The 27,219-nt window shown below is 35.4% G+C and overlaps 1 protein-coding gene across 3 annotated transcripts in view; it reads left to right on the forward strand.

Annotated features, from left to right (window-relative positions):
- The window catches only part of PIAS2 (protein inhibitor of activated STAT 2), a 73,766-nt gene that overhangs the window by 13,120 nt on the left and 33,427 nt on the right, over positions 1–27,219 (forward strand). For 2 of the 3 annotated variants that reach the window (XM_078153272.1, XM_078153273.1), the window contains exons 2-7: positions 8,825–8,992; positions 10,229–10,703; positions 17,014–17,098; positions 23,349–23,399; positions 23,512–23,602; positions 26,158–26,292. In XM_078153272.1, coding sequence (XP_078009398.1) covers positions 8,825–8,992; positions 10,229–10,703; positions 17,014–17,098; positions 23,349–23,399; positions 23,512–23,602; positions 26,158–26,292 — 1,005 coding nt within the window. The remainder of the gene's footprint in view (positions 1–8,824; positions 8,993–10,228; positions 10,704–17,013; positions 17,099–23,348; positions 23,400–23,511; positions 23,603–26,157; positions 26,293–27,219) is intronic. The other variant, XM_078153274.1, reaches the window with a different exon arrangement.

A 27,219-nucleotide genomic window follows, 5' to 3' on the forward strand; every position in this document is an offset into this window, starting at 1 on the left:
TACAAATCTTCCTATGTTTCTTCTGTGTATCCCTTATGTTCATTGTTTTCTATAGCTGAGTAATAATATTCCATTACATCAATTTGTATATTTTATAGCCATTTACGAATCAATAAGCATCTACTTTTTTCCAATTCTTTGCTTCTACCAAAAGTGCTTCTATAAATATTCTGGTGCATGTGGAGCTTTTTTTGGGGGGCGGGGCATTGACCTCTTTGAATTGTATGCTCGGGAGTAGACTCTATTATGAATATTTTAGTCACTTAGCATAATTTCAAATTGCTTTCTAGAATGGTTAAATCACTTCATTGCTCTACCAACTGTGCATTAGTATGTCTGTCTTTTTTTCCTTTTAAGTAGATAGACTCTGCATTTTACTTTCAAAGCTGTCTTGCTTGAGGACCTCTGGGTCATGTGACCAAAAAGACTAGCCATTTTCTGTGATCCAGCAGAATGGCACAAAACCTAAATTTAAATCCTGTCTTCGACACTCAGTAGTTGTGTGACCCTGGACAAGACACTTAAACCCCTGCCTCCGTTTCCTCAGCTGCAAAATAATAATAGCTCCTACTTTGCAGGTTTGTTGTGAAAATCAAATGAGATAGTACTTTGTAAGGTGCTTATTAGCACAGTGCCCAGCACTTGGTAGGCGATATATACATGTTTATTCCTTTTCCTTTCCCCTCCTAATCTTTCAGATCCCTCCAAAATAGGAATTATGTAGAAGATACAAAGCAATTTCAATCACCTCTACAGTCTGACCCAGTAACAACAGTAACAAACCAGTGAACAGCCTAATCAGTAAAAGATTCACTTAGCATTTCCTCATCCCCTTCCCTAATGGCTGTCTATTTGGGCAGGGCTATACCAGGCAGCTTAGAGCTTGTAGCAGATCTTCACTCTGCCCCTCACTTCTAGCCACAGAAAGCCAAAAGCCAGAAGCTTGCCATAGCTTAGCATAGTAGGTGTGGCAGTTGTGCTACGCAGTGTTCAGCCAAAGAACTGAGAACAGAAGGAAATGAAATGAGATGCCACTGTATATGTGGCTTTACCAGGCCTTTGGAAAAAGGATTAGGGGTGGGGAGAACTGGCATATAGTACTGGTTAGTTCTGTTCCCCAGATGTTACGTGGGCCCACATAGGTGTGATTTGTACAGTGAAGAAGGGACACTGAGACAATTTTGTGGTCCAGCCCCTTGTGTTCACCATTATCAAAGGGAAAGGAGTCAGAAAATGAATGATAAAGGGAGCATAAGAAAAAAAGACTGACAGTGCTTCCAAATTCCTGACAAATAGATTTGGGAATAAGGAATTGGAATTGTCCAAGTTGTGAGTTATTTCGTATTTTTCACAACGTTTAACATATATGTTTTTAAAGATGAACGACCATAATAGTAAATGGTGAGTCATTTTTCTGTAATAGCATTATACTAAACATTTTAGAAATTTTTCATTAAAAAAATAAGTGCATAGTTTATATTATATTGTTATATTGTAGCAGTGATTCAAAATATCAGGCACTGACTTGATTTCCTTTATCTTTCTCAAAATACTGCCGGCATTCTTCCTACTTTAATTACTATGGATGTCTAAAGTTTTTGAGTAAAAAAGAAATCTTGTTTAGTAGTGTATACACAGAATTGTAGCTGGCAGAGAATATTCAAATACTGGAAAACAACAGCAAACATTGAGTAGTATTCGAATAATAAGTATTCAGATCTGGTAAAGTAAACAGCAGTACACAGAATCACATGTTGAAATAGCCAATTTAAGGACTTATTTTCCTTCCAAAACTTATTTCTTAGAACAGTACTCTTAGGATCTCTATAAAATATCCTATACCCAAAAACTTATTTGTGAGAATGACTTTCCAGTAGTAGCAGATAGGGCCATGAACATCAACTTACAACATGGCAAACAGTTATAAGCAGTACTGACTGATTAGATTGTGACTGCTTCTCTATTCTGAGGACATTTTCTCTTGGAAATGTCAACTTCATATTTGACTTTGGGTGTCATCGATTCCTCCTTTTGCTTTTCACTTGATAGCAGTGGATTCTTTTAAATCAGTAAAATTTCTGTGTTAATTCTAAAGTTAATTCTCTTACAGGAATCACAACACTTTTTTCCATTTCTCAATTGATTTTTCTTGGTTGGAAAAATACATAAATTATGTGAGAAATTCTGAGAGGACATTTCTCCATGGAAAGACTAGTTGAAATTACCAGAGGTCTCAGGAAGAATAAAATTCAGTAAAAGCCTTGAGCATAAGCTGAAAACCCAGTAGGGAAAATATTTAAGATATTAATAGAAATGAATATGGTCTCCAGATCAGGTAAAAGTTTAGATATCTATAAATAAATATTGTAAGACAAAGGAAAATGAATCACTTCCTAAGGAGGCAGAGTGTGCATTCCTAAGAGAGCATTAAACTGCAGAAGTATGTTCCTGAATGATTTAAAAGAGAAAAAAAGAAATATAAAAGTGGAATTTGTGGCCTGTATTGCAGAAATAATTGACAGAGTAGAAAATCTCAAATTCAGGGTGGGAAGCCTAACCAAAGAAATGAGAAAGAACAACTGATTGGGAATGCAGATACCCAGAAGAAAGGACGATCTAGAAGAAGAGAAGCAAAACAAGAAAACATGATCTCCAAACAAGGGAAACAGTGATTTCAAAGATAGTCTGGCTATACTACTTATAAATTATGGGTCTCCCAGAAGAATATGATAAGTCAAAAAACCTGAACACTTTTAATGTAAGAAATAATATGAAAAAACTACACAGAAAGCCAAATGTTAATGGAAAGAATCCTCAAATTACCTCCAGAGGAACAAAAATTGTAAACCAAGACCCATAATGGATAAATTTAAATATTCTGGTGATAAGAAATTCTACATGGCACCAGGAGAAAGACCTTCAAATATAAAGTAAAGGAAATTCAAATAACATTAGACTATTTCCTATCTAATAGAAACGCCAATAGGGAGTGGAATGAATAATGTGTTTTAAAGAACAAAGGAGCTCAAGATGCAATTCAAGAGGACAAACATGCAAATGTTAGCATAATCATTAATGAAAAAAATGAGCAATAAGTTAAAAAGTGGCTTTGGAAGCATTCCTGCAGAGAAAACCACATGTGAACTGCTTATTTGCTTTTCAAATGCCCCAGATAACAGAAATATAGGAAAGGTAAACAGACACAGTAACTAAGAAAGGCGCAGGTAATGAAATAAATTACCCCAGAAAAACAAGAAGCTAAAAAAATGAAAACCTAAAAAGGGATGAAACCTAGGAAGTGAGCAACCAACAACAAAGTAACAAGAGAGCATTAAGAGATTTCTTCCTAAAATATATATACAACAATATATAAATATACACATGCACACACACATATACACACATATCAACAAGGGTGAAAGCAGAAGTGAAATAGAAGTCCATGAAGCATCATGGACTAAATGTTACAACACCCCACCTACAAATGAATCAGTTTTTCCTGAGACTAAATAGCAGAATGGGGCTATGAAATAGGGGAAAAGAAGAAACTAGGTGGGAATATGTGGTGTATCCTAATCAAGTCAAAGGTTAATAACAGTGAAGAGAAAATAACTTTTTTTTAAACTTTAATTTATTTTTAGTTTTCAACAATCACTTCCATAAGCTTTTGAGTTTTAAATTTTCTCCCCCTTCCTCCTTCCCCAAGATGGAGTGCAATTTGATATAGGCTCTACATATACATTCCTATTAAACGTATTTTCACATTGGTCATGTTGTGAAGAAGAATTAGAACCAATAGGAGGAACCACAAGAAAAAAGAAACAAAACAGAAGAAAGGAAAAAAAGAGCAAATACTATGCTTCAATCTGCATTCCAACTCCAGAGTTCTTTTTCCGTAGCATTTTCTATAATGAGACTTTTGCAGATGTCTCACATCCTTGCATTGCTGAGAAGAGCTAAGTCTATCAAAGTTAGTCATCACACAACGTGGTTGTTACTGTGTACAGTGTTCTCCTGGTTCTGCTTACTTCACTCAGCATCAATCCATACAGATCTTTCCAAGTTTTTCTGAAGTCTGCCTGCTCATCATTTCTTTCTTTTTTTTTTGGCTAGGCAATGGGGTTAAGTGACGTGCCCAGGGTCACACAGCCAGTAAGTGTTATGTGTCTGAGCCAGATTTGAACTCAGGTCCTCCTGAATCCAGAGCTGGTGCTCTATCCACTGCCACCTAGCTGCCCCTGCTCATCATTTCTTATAGCACAATAGTATTCCATTATATTCATATACCAGAACTTGTTCAGCCATTCCCCAGTTGATGGGGCATTCTCTCAATTTCCAATTCTTTGTCACCACAAAAAGCTGCTATAAATATTTTGGACATGTGGGTCCTTTCACCATTTTTATAATCTCTTTGAGATACAGCCCTGGAAGTGCTATTCACATTTTTATAGCCCTTTGGGCATACTACAAATTGCTCTCCGGAATGGTTGGATCATTTCACAACTCCACCAATAATGCATTAGTGCTCCGGTTTTCCCACATCTTCCCCAACATTTATCAGTTTCCTGTTTTGTCACGTTAATCAATCTAATTGGTATGATGTGGTATCTCAGAATATAATCAATAGTGACTTAGAGCATTTTTTTACATGATTAGATAGCTTTAATTTCTTCCTCTGAAAACTGCCTGTTCATATCCTTTGACCATTTATCAGTTGGGGAATGACTTGTATTCTTATAAATTTGACTCAATTCTCTATATGCTTTAGAAATGAGGCCTTTATCAGAGACACTGGTTGTAAAAATTCTTTCCCAGTTTTCCACTACCCTCTTAATCTTGCTTTCATTGGCTTTGTTTGTGCAAAAATTTTCCATTTAATGTAATCAAAATTATCCATTTTGCATTTGCTTCTCTATCTCGTTTGGTCATAAATTCTTCTGTTCTCCACAATGACAGGCAAACTATTCCTTGCTCATTCAGTTTGCTTATAGTATCAGCCTTTATTTCTGAATCATGAACCCATTTTGGTATATAGTGTAAGATTTTGGTCTATGCCTAGTTTCTGCCATACTTTTTTTCCAGTTTTCCCAGCAGTTTTTGTTAAATAGTGAGTTTTTATCCCAGAAGTTGGAGACTTTGGGTTTATCAAACAGTAGATTACTATAGTCATTGACTACTGTGTCTTGCATACCTAACCTATTGCACTGATCCACCACTCCATTTCTTGGCCAGTACCAAATAGTTTTGATGATTGCTGCTTTATAATACAATTTAAGATCTGGTATGGCTAGGCCACCTTCTCTAACATTTCTTTTTGTTACCTTTGATATTCTGCACCTTTTATTCTTCCAGATGAATTTTGTTATTATTTTTCCTAACTCTATAAAATAATTTTTTGGTAGTTTGATTGGTATGGCACTAAATAAATTAACTTAAAATTGTCATTTTTATTATATTAGCTCGGTCTACCCATGAACAACTGACATTTTCCCAGTTATTTAGATCTGACTTTATTTGTGAAAAATGTTTTGTAATTGTGTTCATATAGTTTGAGTTTTTTTTAGCAGGTAGACTCCCAAGTATTTTGTATTGTCTACAGTAACTTAAAATGGAATTTCTCTTTCTATCTCTTGCCGTTGGGCTTTGTTGGTTATATATAGAAATGATGATGATTTATGGGGGTTTATTTTATAGCCTGCAACTTTGCTAAAGTTGTTTATTATTTCAAGTAGTTTTTTACTTGATTCTGTAAGTATATCATCTGCAAAGAGTGATAGCTTTGCCTCTTCTTTGCCTGTTCTAATTCCTTCAATTTCTTTTTCTTCTCTTATTGCTAAAGCTAACATTTCTAGTACCATATTAAATAACAGTGGTGATAATGGACATCCTTGTTTCACCCCTGATCTTATTGGAAATGCTTCTAGCTTATCCCTATTACATATAATGCTTGCTGATGGTTTTAAGTAGGTGCTGCTTATCATTTTAAGGAAGATTCCATTTAAAGAACTGGTGTTTCTAAGAGTAAGGCAAAATCCAAAAAGTGGGGTGAGGGAAGGGGGGCGGGCAGCAGCTTGTGGCAAGATCTACAGCAACAATACAGACACTAGAAGAAGTCATCCAAAATAGATTCCTTGGAAGTTTTAATACCATGAATATCAGAGATAATGAAGAAGGAATAAATAAATAGAAGGGTCGTGAATCAAAGGATAAAAGGCCAAGAGGAGACAAAAAAGGAAGAGAAGTCATAAGGAGGGGAAAAATCCTTTTTACAATTTTACAAAAAGGCACAGAAATGAAAATTTAAAACTATTAAGAAAAAGAAAGGAGATGAAAGGGGAGGTTTACATGATTACATGACAGAAAAAAAGGTGAAAGAAAAATGCACTAACAAGGAAAATGCCTGAAGTAGGGAAAGGGATGACAAAATGAGGGATTTATGGAAATCACATTGCAACAAAAAGTGAGATTCAAAATAAAGTCCTTTTGACTTAACTTGCAGTTGATATGTATTGCAATGGATATGGCAAAGTGCAGAAATGGGTGTGTGTTAGGCAATTGAGACAAGTCATCCCACAAAACTGGCTCATAATTATATGGCCCCTTAAAATTTGCAAAGTATTTTCTTACTTATTTTTTGATGTAAATATGTGAATGGGAAAATGTGATGACAAATGGAAATATAGATTTGAATTTTAAGTCTGAGCACTTTGGTTTGAATCCTAACTCAGTTCCTTAGGACCTGCCTGTAGGACATGAACACAACACTAAAAACCTCCCTGGGTCTTTTCTTATTTGTAAAATTGGGGGTTGGGTTACCTGAACTTTGTCCCTTTCAGTTCTATGTTTTTTGATTCTGTGATTAGAATAACATCAAGTAAACCTGTGGATTAAAAATTGTGAATTTTCTGTAGTCTTAACTTTAAACATAGTAAGTTGGAATGTTCATGTGCCAATAGCTCCACTCCTCTTTCTGTAAGGTAAAAAATATAGTAAAATAGTTAGGATTTTTCTTGTGGTTCAGAGGCCTTTTCTCATCTTCAGTGTACATGATCAATCATCTAGAAGTCTCTATTGTCACTGAATGTGAGTGTAGACTTTCACAGGTTGCTCGCATTTTTACATATTTAATATTCATGTTGCAAATTCGTTAATTTTTTTCTCTAGAATATTTCACTTGTGGTGAAATTGTCATTCAGTAATTCTATTCCCCTTGAAGTCATACAGAATGATGTACATAATTCAGTGTTGAATTTGGACTTAAAGAGTCATAGAATTTCAAGTTGTAAGCAGTCTAACTCTTGTAAGAAAAAGAATCCTTACTATATAGTGCACCTAATGAGTTGTCATCTAGCCTCTGCTTAAAGATATTCAAATAGGGGAACCTCTAAAGACTTTCTCATTCTACTTTTGGCTATCTTGGATTGTTAGGAAGTCTTTCCTGACAGGCCTAAAATTTTCTCTTTACAACTTCCACCCATTGTTTCCAGTTCTTCCCTCTGGGGTCAAACGGTCATATTTTCCACAGGACAACTCTTCCAATACTGAAGACAGCTGTTCTGTCCCTCCTGAGTCTTCTAGGCCCCAGGCTAAACATCACCAGGTTCTTCAGCTAACATTCATGTGTCATGGAATCAAGGTCCTTTACCACCCTGGTTGTTTTACTTTGTAAGTCCTCCAGCTCATCAGTGTGCTTGTTAAACTATGGAACCCTTGATTGAGCACAATACTTCTGGTATAATCTGACTAGGGAGTCTCACCTCTTTACGTCTGGGTGCTATGTTTCAAAATCTAAAATAGAACAATGGTGTTCCTGGTGAGAGGGAGAAGGAAGGGGAAGGGAAGAAGCTGTAGGTAGCAATGAATAGAAAAGCTTCTGCAAAGTTCCTTTGAAGCCCAAGGCCTAGGCCCAGGTTGAGATGCTATTTGTAGTAGCAGACTTTTAGAACTTTGAATGTCAAGAGTGGAATGGTTCTATGTGAATAACAGTATAGCATAGAGATAACCATCATAATGTAACTCTGAGCTTACGTGGATTGGATTATGGGAGTTGACATCAGAAAGATAATTATCTCTTTAGCTTATTGCCCTTGCCTTGAGCTTCTCCAGGAAAATCTAGTATATTCAGGGTATGTGGATAAAAACGTTCTTAACTCCAATCTGTTTTACCCCATTGAAAATGCAGGAGATCTAGAGGACTCAAAAGAGCCCATAAATAGAAAAAGAATCATAATCATGTAAAAAAGCACTCAGTAATCCATCAGCTTCCTCTGGAAAGGGAACTGAATATGGGACTGCCAGTAGGGCTACACCCTGACATTCTGATGAATTCCCACAGGGTAGTACACAGTCCCTTTCAAACCAATGGAAGCCACTCTATAGTTTAGATTTCCTCTGAAAATTAAACATTTTGGGGTGCTCCTGAGCAAACAATTACATTCTCATCACAGGGTCACTGTGTTGTCTGAGGAACTCATTGGCTTTTCTCTCCCAAGTTATGCTGCCTAGGAAATTATATTTACTCCCCCTTTCTTTCCTTAAGGAGTGTTCTGAATCAAGAAATCTTCTCTCTATAGAAGGTCCAATCCCCAGCCTCTTGAAATTGTGATTACCTATGAAGTAACTTGACAGCTCCAAAGTTCATATTGTAAAAGTAATAAACTTATTTTTGCTTAATTAATTTTGTGAATTAATGCTCTAAAGCCAAGGAGAATACTACATTAGAGTTCTTTCAACATTTTTTATTTTTTAGGTTTATAGTAGCTTTCCTCTGCTCTTTAAAAAATTATTTATTAATGCCTTTTATTTTTATATTGATCATTACCAGATACACCTTTCCCCTTTGGGGGGAATGGAAGCAAAACCAATTGACAGAGCATATGCAGCATTCCACACCCAGAGGCCTTCCATCTCTCCAAAGAAAGGAAGACAGTGCATTCCTAATGGTGCATTATACTTAAACAGAATTGAGTTTTATTTTCATCTTTTTTTTCATGTATGTTAACATAGTCATTATGTATATTGTTTTCCTGGTTCTACTTTATTCACTATCAAGTCACATAAGTCTTCTCATATTTTTCTGAATTCTTTGTATTTGTTTTTTCCTATAATACTCCTTTAATTTCATGTGTCATAATTTAACCATTCCCCAATTGATGACACCTCCCTTGATTCTGGTTCTTTGATAGCCTAAAATGTACTGATATGAATGTGAAAAGTACTTAATTTAGTACTTAAATGTGATTTCATCAGTGTTTATATTTCCTTCTACTGTACTCTTAGCTGTAGATAGCCTAAATAATTCATTTGGTGGCTAACTTTTACTAATGAGAAATTTCTTCAAACTTAAGCTAGACTGGTCTTTGAGACAACGATAGGTCACTGGGCCCACATTTGTCACTGAACCCATATATTTGAAGATTTTCCTACTTGTTACAAGGCCTCCACCAGAATTTGCTCCCTTGGCATAACTTCCCGAAATCTACCTCCATTGTATGTTAATACATTGGCAGAGAATTAGTGAATGATTAAGAAAATTTTGGAAATAAATATTTAAATTGGAAAGAGATTTTGTAGCCACTAAATAAATCTAAGATGGCAAATTTAGTATCTAACATACTGATAATAGTCTGAGGTCTTTTGTTTGTTTAATTAGATATTCTGGTTCACGGTGTTATTACTTACTGTTCTCCGTACATGGCATTCAATCTAGTGTCTCCTCTTTGTTTATATAGAGTGCCTCTCATTCCTTGACTACGTTGCTTCCTCACTTTTATCTCTTAGAATCCCTAGCTTTCTTCAAGGTTCAGTTCAGCCTTTGAATATATTTTGCATTTATTTAGCTGTGTACAAGTTTTTTCCTCCAATAGAATATAAGTCTGCTGAAGGCATGAGCTGTTTTGGTTTGATTTTGTGTCCCTGCTGTCTAGCATGTTCATGATTTAATAGAACTTAATAAATGCTTATTTTCAAAGAACTCATTCATCAAAATTATTTCATACTGAAATTTACAGAATACAACTTAAGCTCTGATTTCAGAGGTACTTCGGGATATTCTAATTTCTTGGAATAACTATAAAAGTAGTGATGGCAGATAGTGGGTGTGTGAAAATGCTGGTTAATAGTGTTCTAGAAGATAAACCAGGCTACATTGTAATTTGTATGTAGCATTTTTGTTTTCATGAGAAGGGACTGTTGGCTTATGTGTTTTTTTTTCCTTTTCCTTTTTTAGAATATGGTTTCTAGTTTTCGGGTTTCTGAGCTACAAGTATTGTTAGGCTTTGCTGGTCGTAATAAAAGTGGACGCAAACATGACCTCCTGATGAGGGCTTTGCATTTGCTGAAGAGTGGCTGTAGCCCAGCAGTTCAGATTAAAATCAGAGAACTTTATAGACGGCGTTACCCACGGACAATTGAAGGTCTTTCTGATTTGTCCTCGATAAAACCATCAGTTTTCAATTTGGACAGTAGCTCATCACCTGTGGAACCTGACTTGACTGTTGCTGGAATCCACTCATTGCCTTCTACTTCAGTCACACCTCAGTCTCCTTCCTCTCCTGTTGGTTCAGTGCTTCTCCAAGATACTAAGCCTTCATTTGAGATGCAGCAGCCATCTCCCCCAATTCCTCCAGTCCACCCTGATGTTCAGCTGAAAAGCCTTCCCTTCTATGATGTTCTTGATGTTCTTATCAAACCTACAAGTTTAGGTAAGTGTTATTTCTTTTGGTCAGAAATTAAATAGAATAAACTGTCAGCTGTTCATTAAGTGGGTTGGTGTTCCTGCACAAATGAGTCATTAGTTGCTGTTATATTAAATGATTAATGTGGGATACTTGTAGCTTTTTACCCTAATATTCATTTTATTATGCTGCCATCACATTCTAACCTAAATTTTATTTGTATGTCATATTTTGCCAACCTTTTGCAAAAACCTTTGGTTTTGCTTTTTTTTTTCCTTCCCACCATGATCCAGAAACCCATTCAGTTGTACAGATAAAAATCATATTGAATAAACCATAGGTTAGTTTGGAAGACATTTGTCTAGAATGTGATGGTCAACTTTTTCTAAGTAATACTATTTTTTTAATAGGTATTTGACAAAAAGATGGTTTTTGTTTCTGAAGAGTATTACCTGTTTGTTTTTAAGTTTTTTGGTCTAGCATTGCTGTGGCTGTTGACATTGGCTATAGTTTTGATGTCCCTGCCTTACAGTGATCACCCATAAGGATGACTCAAGAAGAGTATAAGATCAGTTAGGAGGTAGGGTAGGGGAAGGAGCACTCCAGACCTAGAGTGTCCTGAGAAATAAGACAAAAGGTCCAGGGAAAAGATGAATGTGTTCTTGGAATGCCCTTCATTTTCCAATGAGGAGTGATTATGAAAGAAGTGTGAAGGGAAAGGTAGGGGGAGACTTTATGCTTCTTCATGCCTACTGGAAGAGTAGTATTTTCTTTCTTTTTTTTCTTAAAGAGGATAGTTACAAAAGTAAGCATGTTATTTAATAAAATGGCATCACTTAGGATCATAGGATTTTAGACTAAGCCTCATGATTTTACCTTATAGAATTATTAATATAGCCCATTACATATCACTTTTCATAATAAGTGATTGAATAATAATAAATTTTTCACATAAGCATGGATATTTATGACTTGGCCAAAAAATACATACAAACGATAAAGCACCATAAAAGTACATGATATTTGTGGAGAAGGCTTTATAATGGATGTAGGGTTTTTGACCAAGACCTTGAAGGATGACTAGGATTTGGATATGTTTAAGGGAAAGGAGATCACATTTTATATGGAGAAAACAACATGAGTATAGCCCTAGAGACAGAAATGAAAGTGGTATTATCCCCAAGCAATAAGATTGCTCTGACCAGAGAGGAGCATTGAGTTTTTAGCAATTAATAGAAATATCTCTTGACTTATTTTTAAAAGTCAGGATTGTAAATCTTTTTATTCACTTTTGAACTGCTTGAATTTCCTTATATTTCAAAAATTGAATAAGTAAGTCATTCCCCTCTATAAATAGTCATATATTTGTGTGAATTGGCATTTTCAAGATAAACAGGAACAAAAGCTGAATTATTATGGCTTGAGTGCAAAAATGGCATAAGGCTACCACTCTTCCTTGTTGTTTAAAATTTATTAGCAAAAGGAAAAATACATTCTTATTTATAATGTTAGATTCAGGGGGCAGGTAGGTGGCGCAGTGGATAGAGCACCGGCCCTGAAGTCGGGAGGACCTGAGTTCAAATCTGGCCTCAGACCAAACTTGATGCTTACTAGCTGTGTGACCCTGGGCAAGTCACTTAACCCCAATTGCCTTAAAAAAAAAAAGGCAACAGATTCAGAATAAAAGTGATTAGAAGGTAAAGTTTTTAAGAAATTTGTATTTTTGGTACAATTAGTAATAGACACTTAAAATAATTTTGAAAGATTTTACTGTTAGAATTCTGTTGGAAGTTTTGTTTAAATTTTGACTGTTACAAAATCTGAGAACTATTGAAGTAGAAATTAGGTATATAAACTTAAGTATTATATGGTTCCATTAAGTTTTTATTATCTCCCATAGCTTAAGCAATCACCTGTATGAGAATGACTTCTAAATCCCTCTCTCCAGCTTGAACCACCTAGACTCTAAACCTATATACACTACAAAGACAGATTAAAAAAAAATATCACAGTATGGTAAAAGCAAACCAACATGCCAATGAATGCGATATTCTACATCCATAGTCCCACACTTCTCCAAAGAAAAGAACTGTCTTCTAATACTTAGATTTCTTATCTGCTCTTAAAGTTTAATAATAGTCAATTCACTTGCTTTCAACAAATTATTAAAAGTTCTGTAGGATGAACTCTACCTCAAACCTACTTCACTTTATTATTGTTTTTATAAACAGTGCCATCCTTCAACTGGTAACTCATGTGCAAAACCTTGTATTAACATTTGCTCTTAGCTCTCTTAATACCTGAACCAGAAGGAATTGAGAGTACTCTGTGGGTGTGGGTGTGGGTGTTAGCATCTCAGTACCTCAGGGAAGTTTTTTTTTTAAACCTATATTACAATTCTCATTGTAATGTGAAGTTTCTACCAGTGTTTGAACCACAGACAACCATAATGATTGCTTCTGTTCTTATGTAACTTTAAGGTTTTTAAAGTGCCTTTATATGATTATTGCATTTTTCAGTCATCCATAAGTATTATTAAGTTTCTACTCCTAGCATTGTGGTAGGTTTTGGGAAAGGGAGTAAACACTTTGTAATCTAGTATAGGACAAACAGTAATACAGATTAGAATATGTTTCAAGTGCATGGGAAGAATAATGAGTACTTGATTCAGATGACATTGTTGGGAGGGAGGGTGCTGTTGTAAATACATTTCCGGTGATTTTATATAGTATGGCAGTAGACAGAGATTGGGGTATGGGCAGTATGTGAAAATTGTATTCTAAAAGTAGGAGATATTGCATAGGGGCTGGAAAATACAGGATGTGTTTTCGAGGAGGAATACACTGTGGGCTAGATTGTAGTATAGGCAAGGGACGGTAATATAAAATGAAGCTGAAAAGCCAGGATGGAGCTCTTCTTTTGGGCCTTGAAGAAGACTGAAGAGTTTGGACTTATATTTTAGAAGCCTTCAAAGATTTTAATAGGAGGAGAGTGATATCATCAGACTTGTTAATAGGATTATGTTCTATGGTTTGTAGGATGAATTGTAGTATAGTAGCAATAGCTCATCTCAGCCTTAGTATGTTAATGTATTATTCCATAACTAACTGATTTTTAGAGGTTAAGCAAATTATCCTAGGTCATACCGCTAGTAAGTGGTAGAATAGTATAGGTGTACTGAGTCTTTAGTTCATTGTGCTTCTGTACTACAGGAAGGATGCTAATGCCTAGCTTAATAAATGTGTGAGCTATATTTTGAAGATTCTGTGCCAGTAAGTAAATTAGTTTCTGTGCCTTTTCTGTGTGGCTCATTCTGATAGCAGATAACAAAGTGTCGAGGAGAGAATAGTTTCAGTGAGGGTAACAAAAAGAATGATTTAACAGAACAGTAGCCATTATTGGGCTATTAAATCTACCCCATGATTTTGAAAAACATGCAGGTGGTTAGTAAAGAGGAAAATTGTTGAGTTAACTATTGAAGACATTTTTTTAGCTTTTTCCACTGGAGAAAAATATTTGTATGGTGTAATGGATAGAGTAAAAGATTTGGAGACAGGAAGACATAGGTTTGAATTCGGCCTCAGGTACTAGCTGTATGAGCTTGTGCAAGATACTTCACCTTGCTGGCCTCAGTTTCCTTATATGTAAAATTAAGGGATTGGATTCAGTAACCTAAGACCCCTTCTACTTCTAAATCTATGCTTCTGTGACACTATTGTACTACTTTGACTGCAGCTCCAAGGTTAATGGAATAATTTTGAATCTGTTTGCTATAAGGAAATGATATGTTCTTTATTTTAGGTTTTATTGTTGCCTTTTGTGTTACACCATGATCATTGTCCCTTCCTCCCCTTGCACTGAATCCTTCCTTGTAACGAGGAGAAATATTTGGCAAAGTCAGCTGACTGAGATTTTCTCTACCATATTCCAAATCGTAGTGTCTCCCTCTCTATTGAGAGGAGGAAGTTGTCTTATTAAGCTCTCTCCAGGACTGATATTATTACATTAATTCACCAAAATTTCTACAGCTACAAGGAAATATATTGTGGGGGGAAAAAGGGCATCTGTTCAAACTTCTGAGGGTTTCTTTAGAAAGAAAATTTAACCATGATTGTCATTCTTCAAAATTCCTTCTTAATTTTAAGAAGGCAAATATTGTTAATTATATGTTGTGTTTATTTATGGATAACATTTGTTTTAGGTCAAGTTTACCATATAATTGGTGTGCATTATTTAATGTTTTGTATATGGGGGTAGATCTGGACCTGAAATTTCTCTAGGAGAGCTCCTGGATTAGGAAACTCCCTGTACCAAAGCAGATAGGCACCTTCACCAATATGTATTATATGTGTTGAGGTAAAACTTGAACCCAAGTCTCCCAAACACAAATGAGGAAACTGAAGCAGCCTGTAATTGACAGGATTGTAGAGGGAATAATTGAGAAGTCTTTTTTTTTTTTTGCTCAGAGGAGGAGGATAGAAATGTTTGTTTTTTAAAGGAGCAAGGTAATGAATACCACCTGATGATTTAACTCAAGGATCATCTCCCTTAGAGTTCTTTTTTAACCTGTGTTCTGTCTGCGTAAGGGCATTCTTGCCAGTAATGGTATTTAGATCCAGAATTTGGTTCCCTGTATTATTAATATGTGTTCTGTAGAACTTGTTATAAACATATCTTCTTTATTACTTTTAAATACTGTAGGAGTTTATAGTAGTATTCTTGGGATTAAAAAACATTCTTGGTCATATCTTTGCTTGAATGATGCTGAATGCTTGTTTTCAAGAATGTAACTCCCACTTATGTTTTATCTTTGGGAAAATAGGACCTATTTTATGAGTTTCCCACTGTAGAGAAATGTAGAGACTTAAATAGACCTTAAAGGCCATTGATCCAACCGCCTCATTTTACAAAAGAAAGTGAGGTGCAGAGCAGTGAAGTGATTTGTCCAGGGTTATGCAGCTAGTTTTCTGTGGTATTTGAACCTAGGTCTTCTGGCTGAATGATTTGGTAGGATGAGGTTTTGTTCATGATTGCAAAGTACCTATTCCTGATGTCTATTTTACTGCACTTGTGTGTGTTGGGTACAGAAGTAGTCATCATGTGGTGCTCTACCATATAGTTTTCCTTCCCTTGGCCCTTTCATAGGACTAGAGAGAATGGGGATGGGAGTGGGGGTCATGGAGACAAGAGAACATTTATAAGTACCTGCCGTGTGCCAAACCTTGCTGAACACCTCACAGATGTTATCTCATTTGATCCTCACAACGACCTTGGGAGGTAGGGGCTTTTCTTTTTCTTTTTTTTTTCTTTTAAAAGGCAGTTGGGGTTAAGTGATTTGCCCCGGGTCACACAGCTAGTATGTATCAAGTGTTTGGTCTGAGGCTGGAGTTGAACTCGGGTCCACCTGACTTCAGGGCCGGTGCTGTATCCACTGCGCCACCTAGCTGCCCCTAGGTGCTTTTATTGTATTCATTTTACATTTGAAGAACCTGAGACTGAGGAGGTTAAGTGACTTTCCCAAGGGTCACACAGTAAAAGTCAGAGACCAAATTTGAACTCGAGTCTTACTGACTCCAGGCCCAGTGTTTTGTCCACTGTGCTATCTAGCTGCAGAGCAGCATTTTGTTTTTGCAATCTTTGGGCCCTTTGTAGCATCTATATTTAGAATTTTCTCCTTTTATTAGCTGTAATAAAATGCTTCTTTGGAAACAGTTCTTGGAATCCTAAAACAGACTCCAAGTCTTCAGTAATGTCCGTGACTTTATCAAAAAGTATAGCACCTGCGATCAGTTTTTGACTTTTGGCGTTGAAATATAGTTCAGGTCTTGCTGCTGGTTTGTTGTACATTTTAATAACTGCATTAGTGGGATTCAGGGGGGTTTATCTTTCTATTTTTTTTTCCAGCAAAATACAATTGAATATAAGGCACTAGAGAAATCTCCTAATGAATCGAATTCTTATGTATGAGATCATTTGTTTCCCGCCAGCTTTTGTTGTATGATAACATGGCAATTTTCATTAGATGACACTATAGTTAGAGATGAAATATGACTACCTTGAAGGAGTCTGTATTATGGATATTGTAACTCTTTACTTTTCTGTTCTTTTAGGATGAGGAATAATTGAATGCTCAATTTCTTATGAATACCCTTTCAAAGACTTCCACTTTTATTTTCCCACCATAAATTGCATTCATTCCGGCCACTTCTTTATTAGTGTGTTTCAGTAATAAATAATTAAGAATTTTGTAGGTGCTACACTGTCTGGCTGTCATTGGCTTTTATGTTCTCAGAATTTTATTGAAAGGTCGTCTTTCATTGTATTTTTTTCTCTCCAGTTCAGAGCAGTATTCAGAGATTTCAAGAGAAGTTTTTTATTTTTGCATTGACACCTCAACAAGTAAGAGAAATATGCATTTCCAGGTAAGAGGAGGGTTTGAAATATGTTTCAGTGGGTGTGGGGCTCTTTTCTCTTTAGAGATAGTATACTAAAATTCCCTTATTGTTAGCCAAATGAATAGTTTGTATATGTTTGTAAATAAATTTGGAGGTGTTGGTAGACAGAAGAATTTCTTTTTTATGCCCAAGACCCAATAAATGAAGTGCTGTAATTTTGTGTTATTGTTATTATGCCAGTGATTTCAGTGACCTGGAAATAACAATAAAGAGAAAATTTGAGAGATTAACAGAAATTACCTAAAGAATAAGTGGTAAACAAACTTTAAAGTGACTGATCATTACAAAAATAGTAGGTGCTTAAAGTAGAAACAGCTTTTTAAATAGTAAGTAAAATTAAGTGGATATAAAAAGTGAGCAAGGGAAATCTGGAGAATATACTATTATGTTGTTTTTTTAAATTATCAGTGTCACTGATGTTTCGTTATAACAGTCATAGAGATTCACATAGATTGTAGGCTTTTTAGAGACCTAGAATGAGAAAGTGAATTACTCAAGGGTTAAATGACTTTCCTGTGGTTACAAATACAGAATAGTTTCATAGCACAAATATAGAAAAATTTAGTTCTTTACTAGGTAGTAAAATGAATTTTCTAATATTAAAACTTTTTTAAAAATGTTTATAACTAGGAGGGAAAAACAAAAGTTTTTAAAAGGTTTAGTATAGAGGTATGTGTTTAAAAAAAAAAAGAAAGAAAGAAAGAGGGGGCAGCTCGGTGGCACAGTGGATAGAGTACTAGCCCTGAAGTCAGGAGGACCTGAGTTCAAATCTGGCCTCAGACCAAACACTAGAAACTTACTAGCTATGTGACCCTGGGCAAGTCACTTAACCCCAATTGCCTAAAAAAAAAAGTATAGAGGTATGTGTATCTAAGTATTTTTTCCCATCTACTCCAGATGTTTTCAGCATTAATATCACTTCTAAATATTCTCCAAATTCCACAAAGAATTTAATTTTCTATCTGTTGAAGATAGGGGGCTCGATAAAAGCTAATGAAACAGTACCTGTGGCTAGCTTATCTCTTGATGTATTGCATCTGGAGGTGTTATGACAGAATTTGACTCTTTACTAGCTACAAGACATTAAAATTAATTTTCATTATTGGAAAGCCTTTCAATTTCATGGAATAAGGAAAATAGTACATTGGGAGGTCATTTTATCTATCTTACCTATTCATTTTACAGATGAGAACACTGAGGCTTAGGGAGGTTAAGTGATTTAGCATTTTGAGTTTTCCTTGGTAGTTAATATAATCCTGGTATCAGTCTGGTAGTTCATATTGAAGTATTCCCCTTCCTTCTGTGTATCTCCTCCACTCTTCTCATTAGAAAACTCTGTAGTAGATTTTAAATTTTTAACAAAATAAATAAAAAAAGTAATCCAGCATAGATAATTTGTGGAGACCTTATGTATATTTTTACATAAAAAGTTAACAAAGAATATAAACTTTCATATGACATGTCAAATAAGGACTGTTGATATTAACTGATCTGGGTTTTCAGTGGAGGTAGAGATCGCTATGACTCATGACGGATTGGAAAGCTTTCACGGAGGGTATTATTTTACTTGGGCTTTAAAGCAAAATACTATTTAAGCAGAAATAAGGCTGCTTAGTTAGCATCCTTACAAGGTGAAACTGAGTATAGGTTTTGAGCATGTTTTTTTCAAGGATTGTAGACCATTTCTACTGAAACGGACAGTTCATGTAAAGGGGGAATAGTGGGAGAGATTGAGACCATAGTGAAGAGCTCTGAATGCCTGGCCTAATAGGATCAAACCTCCTTGAGGGCCCTGACAGTTTTTGTCTTTGTCTTTGTATTCCTATTCCCATTGCTGATTTAATGCCAAGCTCTAAATAGATGCTTGATTAAGGCTTATTAATTTGAAATTTGGATTTTATTCTTCGTCATTGAAAGTTTCTGAGTAGTGTTTTGGGATAATTATTCTAGCTGTTTCTCCCCTAAAGTCCTATTTCACTGATCCATCTTGGTACAGGTCAGTGCCATACCAGTTTAATGCAAGCTGAACAGCACAGCAGTGGGACTGGGTGTTTGTTATCTGAGAACTTGCTTAATTTGGTGAGGCTTATCCCCAGAGGGTTGTTCACAAGTAATAAAGTATTTTGTCTGCAGCTACTTTTGAAGATTGCTTGCTAAGGCATTTAAGTTTGGTGACAGGATCTCCTACAACAGTAAAATTACTGGTGTATAGGAGTAATCTGACTGTAATGATAAATAAAAGGAAGGAGAAGCTGGAGGCAGGGAATTGTGTAGAGACTATTAAATTAATCAGGGTGATATCTTATTTTTCAAGATAAATGACAAAAAAGCTTAACCCTTAAAAAATCTTTACTTCACATTCCCCAAGTGACTTTCCATTTCATTTACACCAGCCCAACAAAATCTTCATCATTCAAAAGTTTATAATATTTGGGTACTTTCGCTTTTCTTTTTCTTCTTTTTTCTTTTTACATTCTTGCAAGCGATTTCATTTCTGCTTAGCACATCCAAGAGCTAGGACGAGAGCCCTGATAGCAGCTTTGGTTAAAGCTTTGATCTGGGAAAGAGATTCAGGCTAATGGCTAAAAAGAGGTATTTGTATTATCTACAAATTTTATTTGTATCTGTTTATCAGTGGGGCCTCTCCTTGGAGAATCTAGGATTGACATTACTATTTACCTAAAAAAAAAAAAAGGTATACATTTGACATCTTACCAGTCTTTTTACCATAGGGAAATTTTAAAAGGGCAGAAGTAAGATGGTTACTCCAAAGGACACATTTCTGAGCCAACTCCCCTGAATTTCTAAGTTTAATTTTCTCAGATTTGCGGGTTGGCTTCCACAGATGTTTATTTAGCATGACTTGTTTGTGACAAACATCAGTGCCAAGTATAGGTTACTACTAAAATTAGTGTGTTAGACTAGATAAGCTGTAAAAATCTTTCTAACTCTATAACATTCTGTGATTATGTGAAAGGAAACAAACTAGTAGTAGGTACCATACTTGCAGTATTGTAAAGATTTGGGAAGTCAATATTTACTTTACCTAGAGTATGGCTGGTGGGAATTCTCTAAGGGATTCTTTGAGCGTACCAATTCAGTGGTGCAAAAGGATAGGACAGATTAATTTGCAAATCAGCTTGACAGTTTTAGATACTTTGCATATGCAAAATAAGGTGCCTCCCTCCCCAATCTGAAGCTAAGAGAAAGCATTTCTTATTCATAAAAATAAAGCTATTTTTATTGTAAAGTATGACAAAATCAGGGCATAATTTAGAAAACCACTATCCAAGCATAAAAAGAAGTAAGATTTTTTAAAAAAAATTAGCCCTTGGGCCCTGGGCTTTTCCAAAAATCTTGCTTCCTAAGGTTAGCAGGATTTCTTTTTCCCTCTCCTCTTTAATCCAGGTGCACAGTTGTTTCAGGTTCATAATTAAATTTTACTTTAATGTGAGGGAATTTGGGGGTGTAGACTCTACAACTGAGAGAATATCATAAGTGGTACTTCATGTTCCCCAATTTTGTTCAGGTCAAGAACCTAACAATTCCTTCCTAGGCTTTTCCTATCATGATTCTCATTTAGTCTTCAGTTCCTTCCCCTACAGTCTGATCCTTGGGTTTAGGGTGCTTCTGGCTTTTTTTGTATCTTTGATCTCTGCCTAAGCAGTCTTGGTGACTTTATGGGTTGTGTTACAGGCTCTCTAGAGGTCTTGTTACTTAGGACCAGCTATACTAGATCCTCTCATCTTCTGTCTGTTCCCCCTTACATGCTCATATGCCTTTATTTTTCTAGCAGGAACCCTTTAGCTCTTCTCAACTCTTCTCCTCATCATCATAGAACCACCTGACCAAGATAAGGGTCTTTCTTCTTCCAGTCTAATTCACTTTTTCATACTTCTCATTCAGGAATTTATAATCATTTGGTTTTTAAAGGTAATCTTCTCCCTAGGGAACACTTCTAAGACTTCAGTTTGTGACCATTGAATTATATGTAAGATTTAACATGTATATTTTTAACACAGAATCCTTGAGACCCTGGTGTTGGAAGTGTCATAATCCCTTCTTATTCAGTAGAAAATTTTTGCTGCATAAGGGCAAATGGTGAGATTTTCCATAGCCTATATTTTATTTTTGGTAAGTTTTTAAGTGTATTTTAAAATTAATCAACTTTTTATTTATTATATCAGTAGAGCCAAGTATGAGGGGCTTTTATACTTCTAATTAGTAACTCAGTGTTGCAGGATAAGCGGAACAGTTCATTTGCAATACTATTTAAATCTTTCTTTGGTTATACTTGAATACTTATCTCTGTCTAATTGAGAATCTTTACCTTTTTTTTTTTTAAATTGTGGATCCCTTTGGCAGTCTGGTGAAGCCTATGGACCCTTTTCTCAGAATATTATTTTTAAATGCATAACAAAATCTTCATCTTAACAGAGGAAACCAATTATATTGAAATTGTGAATTGGTTTCTGTTGTTGTTGTTTCTAAAGCAATTCATGGCCCCAGTTTAAGAACTCCTTAGTCTAAGAGATATCATCAGTTTCTTCGAACTGTTGTGGCAGGAAGAAAATAAATGACTTCACTTTACAAATTGAAGTAGTTTGGGAGACTTTATTGAAGTCTCTGCTAAAATCTCACCTTTTGCAAGAAACTCTTCTGCCTTCTTAATGTTAGTGCCTTCCATCTGAAATTATTTCCAGTTTTATCTTGTGTATAGCTTGTCTTTACATAGTTCTTTGTGTAGTGTCTCCTTTCCATGTTACATTGTGAGCTCCTTGAAGACTGGAACTTTGTGCCTTTTTTTTTTGGTCCCCAGGGCTTAGCATGGTATGTGGCACACATTAACCAGTTAATAAATACTTCTGGATTTGACTTATATGAATAGAAGTAGAAGTAAAATTCCCTGAGTATTAACTAATAGTTCTCAAAGTTATTATTAATTTTTTTTTTACAAATATATATATATATATATATATTTTGGCTAGGCAGTGGGGTTAAGTGACTTACCCAAGGTCACACAGCAGTAAGTATCAAGTGTCTGAGACTGGATTTGAGCTCAGGTCCTCCTGACTTCAGGGCCAGTGCTCTGTCCACCGTACCACCTAGCTGCCATATATAGGGAGTTGATGACAGCTTGGCTTTTTGTCCTAGTTCATTTTCAGTATTTTATGTAACACTTAGTGCTCAGGAGCATATTGCAAGATAAAATTGAAATATGTGACTTGTCTTGCCCTTAGAATTACCGTTGTTGTTGGGAGAACAAGAATTAATACACTACACAAATAAAAAGCTATGCAAACATTGTGTTGTAAGGTCTTGTATGTATGACTTACACTTCAGTGCCTGAGGTATCAAAGTATAAAGAACAATGGTATGAGTGGTCAGGAAAGGAGGATAATCAGTTGTTGCCTCTAGATGAGTATTGAAGAATAGGGAATATTTGGATAATCAGATTGTCATGCATTATTGTTAAGAGTAACAGTTTGAGTAAAAGTATGAAGGTAGGAACAATTATTAGTTGTTGGGGAGTATTAAGAAGGCTCACTTAAATGGATTGGAATACTTAAGATTTCTGAGCAAAAGATTACTTAACATTTTTTCCATGTTGGTAAGGAGGACCCAGTAGAGTGACAGTAGCTGTGGTGATGGCTCAGGAATTCATTCATAGGGGCGGTGATTATCTAGGGCTGCATCAGGCTTCCATCTAGAAACTACATTACTTGGCCACGTAATTTTAATATAAGATGAAGCAACTGACCCATCATCCTTAGGACTTTTGCTTTTGACTTGGATTTTCCAAGAATGGTGATTGATTTGTTTTGATTAATCCACATTGTCATGGTACAATTGTCTATGAACCAACAACACACTTTTTTGATGTTAACAATGCATTATGTGGCTGTAGAGCGAATGGGTATTTCGGAAATGCTAAATAGAAGTTTTTATAAAACAAGGGCTTTCCTTGAATATTGATCACTCTTAAGTGTCCTTGAGTATCCACTGCTGTAATGAAAGTGTCTTTCAAATTTCCAAGTAAGTGAACCTGTCTTGATTATAATGGATTAGATATAGATTATTTGGCTAACGAGGCTGTGAGAGAGAATGAAAATGTCATTGGAGGAATATGCTTTTTGTTAAAAGTTTCTAATATAAGAAATATTCTGTGGAAAAAACCAACTGTACTTCCTTAACCAAGGTTCTTTCTTGCCAACAGGGATTTTTTGCCAGGTGGTAGAAGAGATTACACTGTCCAAGTACAACTAAGGTGATTTTGATATTGTTAAATCAATATTTTTACATTGGCTAAAATATCATTTTGCAAGCCTGTTTTAAATGTTTGGTTACACTTTTAAAGAATGATTTCTCTTTGAATACAGATTGTGCCTAGCAGAGACTAGCTGTCCTCAAGAGGATAATTATCCCAATAGTCTGTGCATAAAAGTAAATGGGAAGCTGTTTCCTTTGCCAGTAAGTTGGAGTATTCAGATTCCTGTTTTGTTTCTTTGTTTCTTAAATTTATATAATCTGTGTTAAAAAAAAAACCACATGTGATTAGCTGGAAAATATGACAACATGGGCAAAAATTATGAAATAGGTTTAAGCAGCATTTCAGTGTGAAAATTTGCTCAGGGTGACCATGAATGAAGTTAATATTCATAGGATCATATGGAATGAAAAAAGCTTTTTTACTATACAAATTTTTCTTTCCAAAGTTTTAATTGCAAATGTAACTACAGGCATTTATTCTTTCTGATTTGTGAAATGTCATCTTGAATTTAATTCAGGTGAACCTCATTGGTAGAAATTAACAGATCATACAAGTATAGATGATGCTTTTTCCTAAAATCAGATTTTTCTAAATCTCAGTAATTAAAATTATTATTTTGGTATATTTGTGTGCCTTTTTCCTTTCAAATAGATTTCTTTATCCCTAGAGATGATCTATATTTCAGTCAGTGTGGCATTTTATTTTTACGCTATTTAGAAATAAATAATAGTATCTTATACTGTCCTACATAATTTATATGTGAATTTTTTCCCCCAGAGTCTTTTATGGGCACATTCTTATCTATGGATGGATAGCCATATGTGACATTTACTTGCAAACATAATAAACCTATTTCTGTGTTAAGTGTTTTTTGCTACCTATAAAATAAATAAAATAATATTGAAAAGTTAGTATTCTTTACCCAAATCAAATATTTATTCATTCATTCAAGAAACATTCATCAAGTCTGTCTGCTGTGATGCAGTATGTATTATGTGAAGCATTGGGAAAGATAAAGTAAATGAAGAAATGATTGTTCTCTTCAAGGAGTTTGTAATCTAGAAGGTTACATAGTTAAATAAAGTACAAACTGGAGTGTGATAAATGCTTAAAAGGAATACAAAATATTCTGAGATCAGATCTAAGGCAGGTAGGTAGGGGAGTTTTCAAGGAAGGCTTGGTATGTGAGCTGAGCTTTGAAGTATTTGTTGAAACTTTTTTACTCTGATCTAGGTTCTCATTTCTTTCTACATTGCTTTTCCATCATCTTCAATGAACATTTTTCTTCCCAGTTATTAGTGGCCAGTCCGTAGGCTTTGATAACTCTTACCTTAAGCCTGTGAAAACTGGTAAATTTCTTCCTCAGGAGGCCTCTTAGGCATTAAGTAAGTCATGGGGTGGGGAACTGGTGGCCTTCTAGGTCCTCAAGTTCGACCCTTTGACTGAATCCCAGCTTCACAGAACAAATCCCCTTAATAAAAAGATGTGTAGAACTTGGACTCAGTAAAAAGGACGCACCCAAGGACCTAGAAGGCCACATGTGGCCTAACCCTTGAGAGCTACTTATGAGTTGCATGCTTGACCAGGAGCTGACTATAGGCTCATCCAACTCAGCATTATTCATTGGTTCCATGTAAAACCACATTAAATAAAATGATAGCATCAGAGGCAGTTATTCCTTTGGGAGTGGAGTTCTTATTGTTAGATATGTGCTGGAGTGGCCCAAATTCATGACTTATTTTTTAGAGACTATAGTCTTCATAGCAGTCAGATCTTCCCTCCTTACCCACTCAAGCACTGTCAGGAAGTCAAGGCAGAGAGGATGACCCATTTAATATATTTTCTTCTGTACTTGAAGCAGACTGGGATTGAGGATTGGTGGGCAATAATTAGAGTGTTGTGCCAGTCTCACAATCATAAAACTTGTGCACAGAGGAAGAGAAGCTAGCTTCTTTCAAACAGTTCTTCTTCCCCTTCACTACCCCTCCCCCTCAAACATGCTGTCTTTTGTTCTTTCAGGGAACATAGGATTCAGAAGTTATGCCCTTGATTTCTCTTTTAAGCAGTAAGCTGCCTGGACTTTTTTTATAAGGTTGTTTCCTGTTTCAGCAACTCAGACAAAGTTATGTTAAGGCCTTGATCTATGAACACATTTTGAAGAGGTTAGCTTGAAGTATTTGGATGAAGTAACACACCTACTAGAAGAAAGAAGGTGTTTTCAATCTGATTATTAGAGGCTAAAACATCTTAGGCTTAGGGCAGAAGGGTATAACAGAAACCCATTATTTCTTCAGAGAGTTAACATTAATGGTGTGTGGCTAAATTTTATGGCTCTACATGAAATTTATATGATAAAACACATCCATTGATATGTTTTTACCTGTTTTTCATTTCATAGCCAGTACTTTAAAGGAAAATTCGGTTCTTTTTCTTTATATACATATAATGAATAGCTGCTCTTTGTGGTTTTTTTTTCAATATCCTCTTTATTTCCTATCATATCTACCTGCCACGTCCTCAACATTAAACCAGTTAATTATTATCTTTGTGACAGGAGCCATGGAAGAACAGAAGTGTATGTTGGAAGAGGGGGAATCTCTAATTTCTCTTCTTTCCTCCACTTATATTTCACTTTGAAAAAGGAATTTATAAATTTTAGCTATTTATTTTTGTTAGCTAATGAGGACCTTCTTGAAGCATACTTTAATAGTTATTTTTTCCCAGAGAATTCAATTTATTTTTCTCATTATTGCAGGGATATGCACCACCTCCCAAAAATGGAATTGAACAGAAACGCCAGGGGCGCCCCTTAAATATTACATCTCTAGTTAGGTTATCTTCTGCTGTGCCAAACCAGATTTCCATTTCATGGGCATCTGAAATTGGAAAGGTAAAATTTTTCTTTCTTTTATCCAGACCTGTGAGTTTATTGGTGTAGGGTAGCAGTTCTCAAACTTTTTGGACTCAGGATCCTTTTTAAAAAACAACAGTAAATCAATTACATGTTAACATAAATAACATTTTTAATGAAAACTGACGATTTCCTCTCTTCCTCACCCCCAATTGTGAGAAGAGTGGCATTGTTTTGCATATTTTTGCAAATCTCTTTAATGTCTGGCTTACTTGAAGATAGCTTGATGCTCCTCTGCTTCTGCGTTTTATCTGTTATAATGTTATTTTGTTTGAAGAATGTGAAGAAAATCTGACTTTACACAGATGAGTAGTTGGAAAGGGGAAAAGTATTTTATATTTTAATAGGTCTATAACATCTCTTAGTATTATTATGAAACTAATTTTGACTTTTAAAGACTCTGTGGGGTCCACTGGCATAGAGGGTTTTGATTTTGGAAACTGTCTACTGATGCAGGTCTACAGCTTACAGTCTTGGCCTAGAGTACTGAGAAGTTACATGATTTTCCCAGGGTCACGTAGCCAGTAAGTGTCTTTAATGAGACTTGAACCAGCTCTTCCTGATTGGTGTTTTCTGATTGAGACTGACTCTTTGTCCTTCCCATGTTGCTGTCTTTGAGAGTCAGTGTGATAGTTATTGAACAGTTAACTAGGTGGTTTCAATTATTTTGTTTTCCTGTACTCAGAGGTAATACTTCTTGAGTGTCTGACTCTGCTTGCTAAGAAGAAATTATGTTCATTTTTGATGGTCCTTAAGTAAAATGGGCTATAATTATGGATTGTACTTAAAAAAACCAAAACAGTCTATAGTAAATTGTAAGCTTTTGCAGGAACTTGTTATATTTTTATGAAAAGTATCAAAGTTTTAAAAAGATAAATTGGCCCTTTGTGGGGAAAACATTGCAAA

Source organism: Phascolarctos cinereus, unplaced genomic scaffold (assembly GCF_003287225.1).
Source record: "Phascolarctos cinereus isolate Bilbo 61053 unplaced genomic scaffold, phaCin_HiC Scaffold_4;HRSCAF=312, whole genome shotgun sequence".
Classification (NCBI taxonomy): Eukaryota; Metazoa; Chordata; class Mammalia; order Diprotodontia; family Phascolarctidae; genus Phascolarctos; species Phascolarctos cinereus.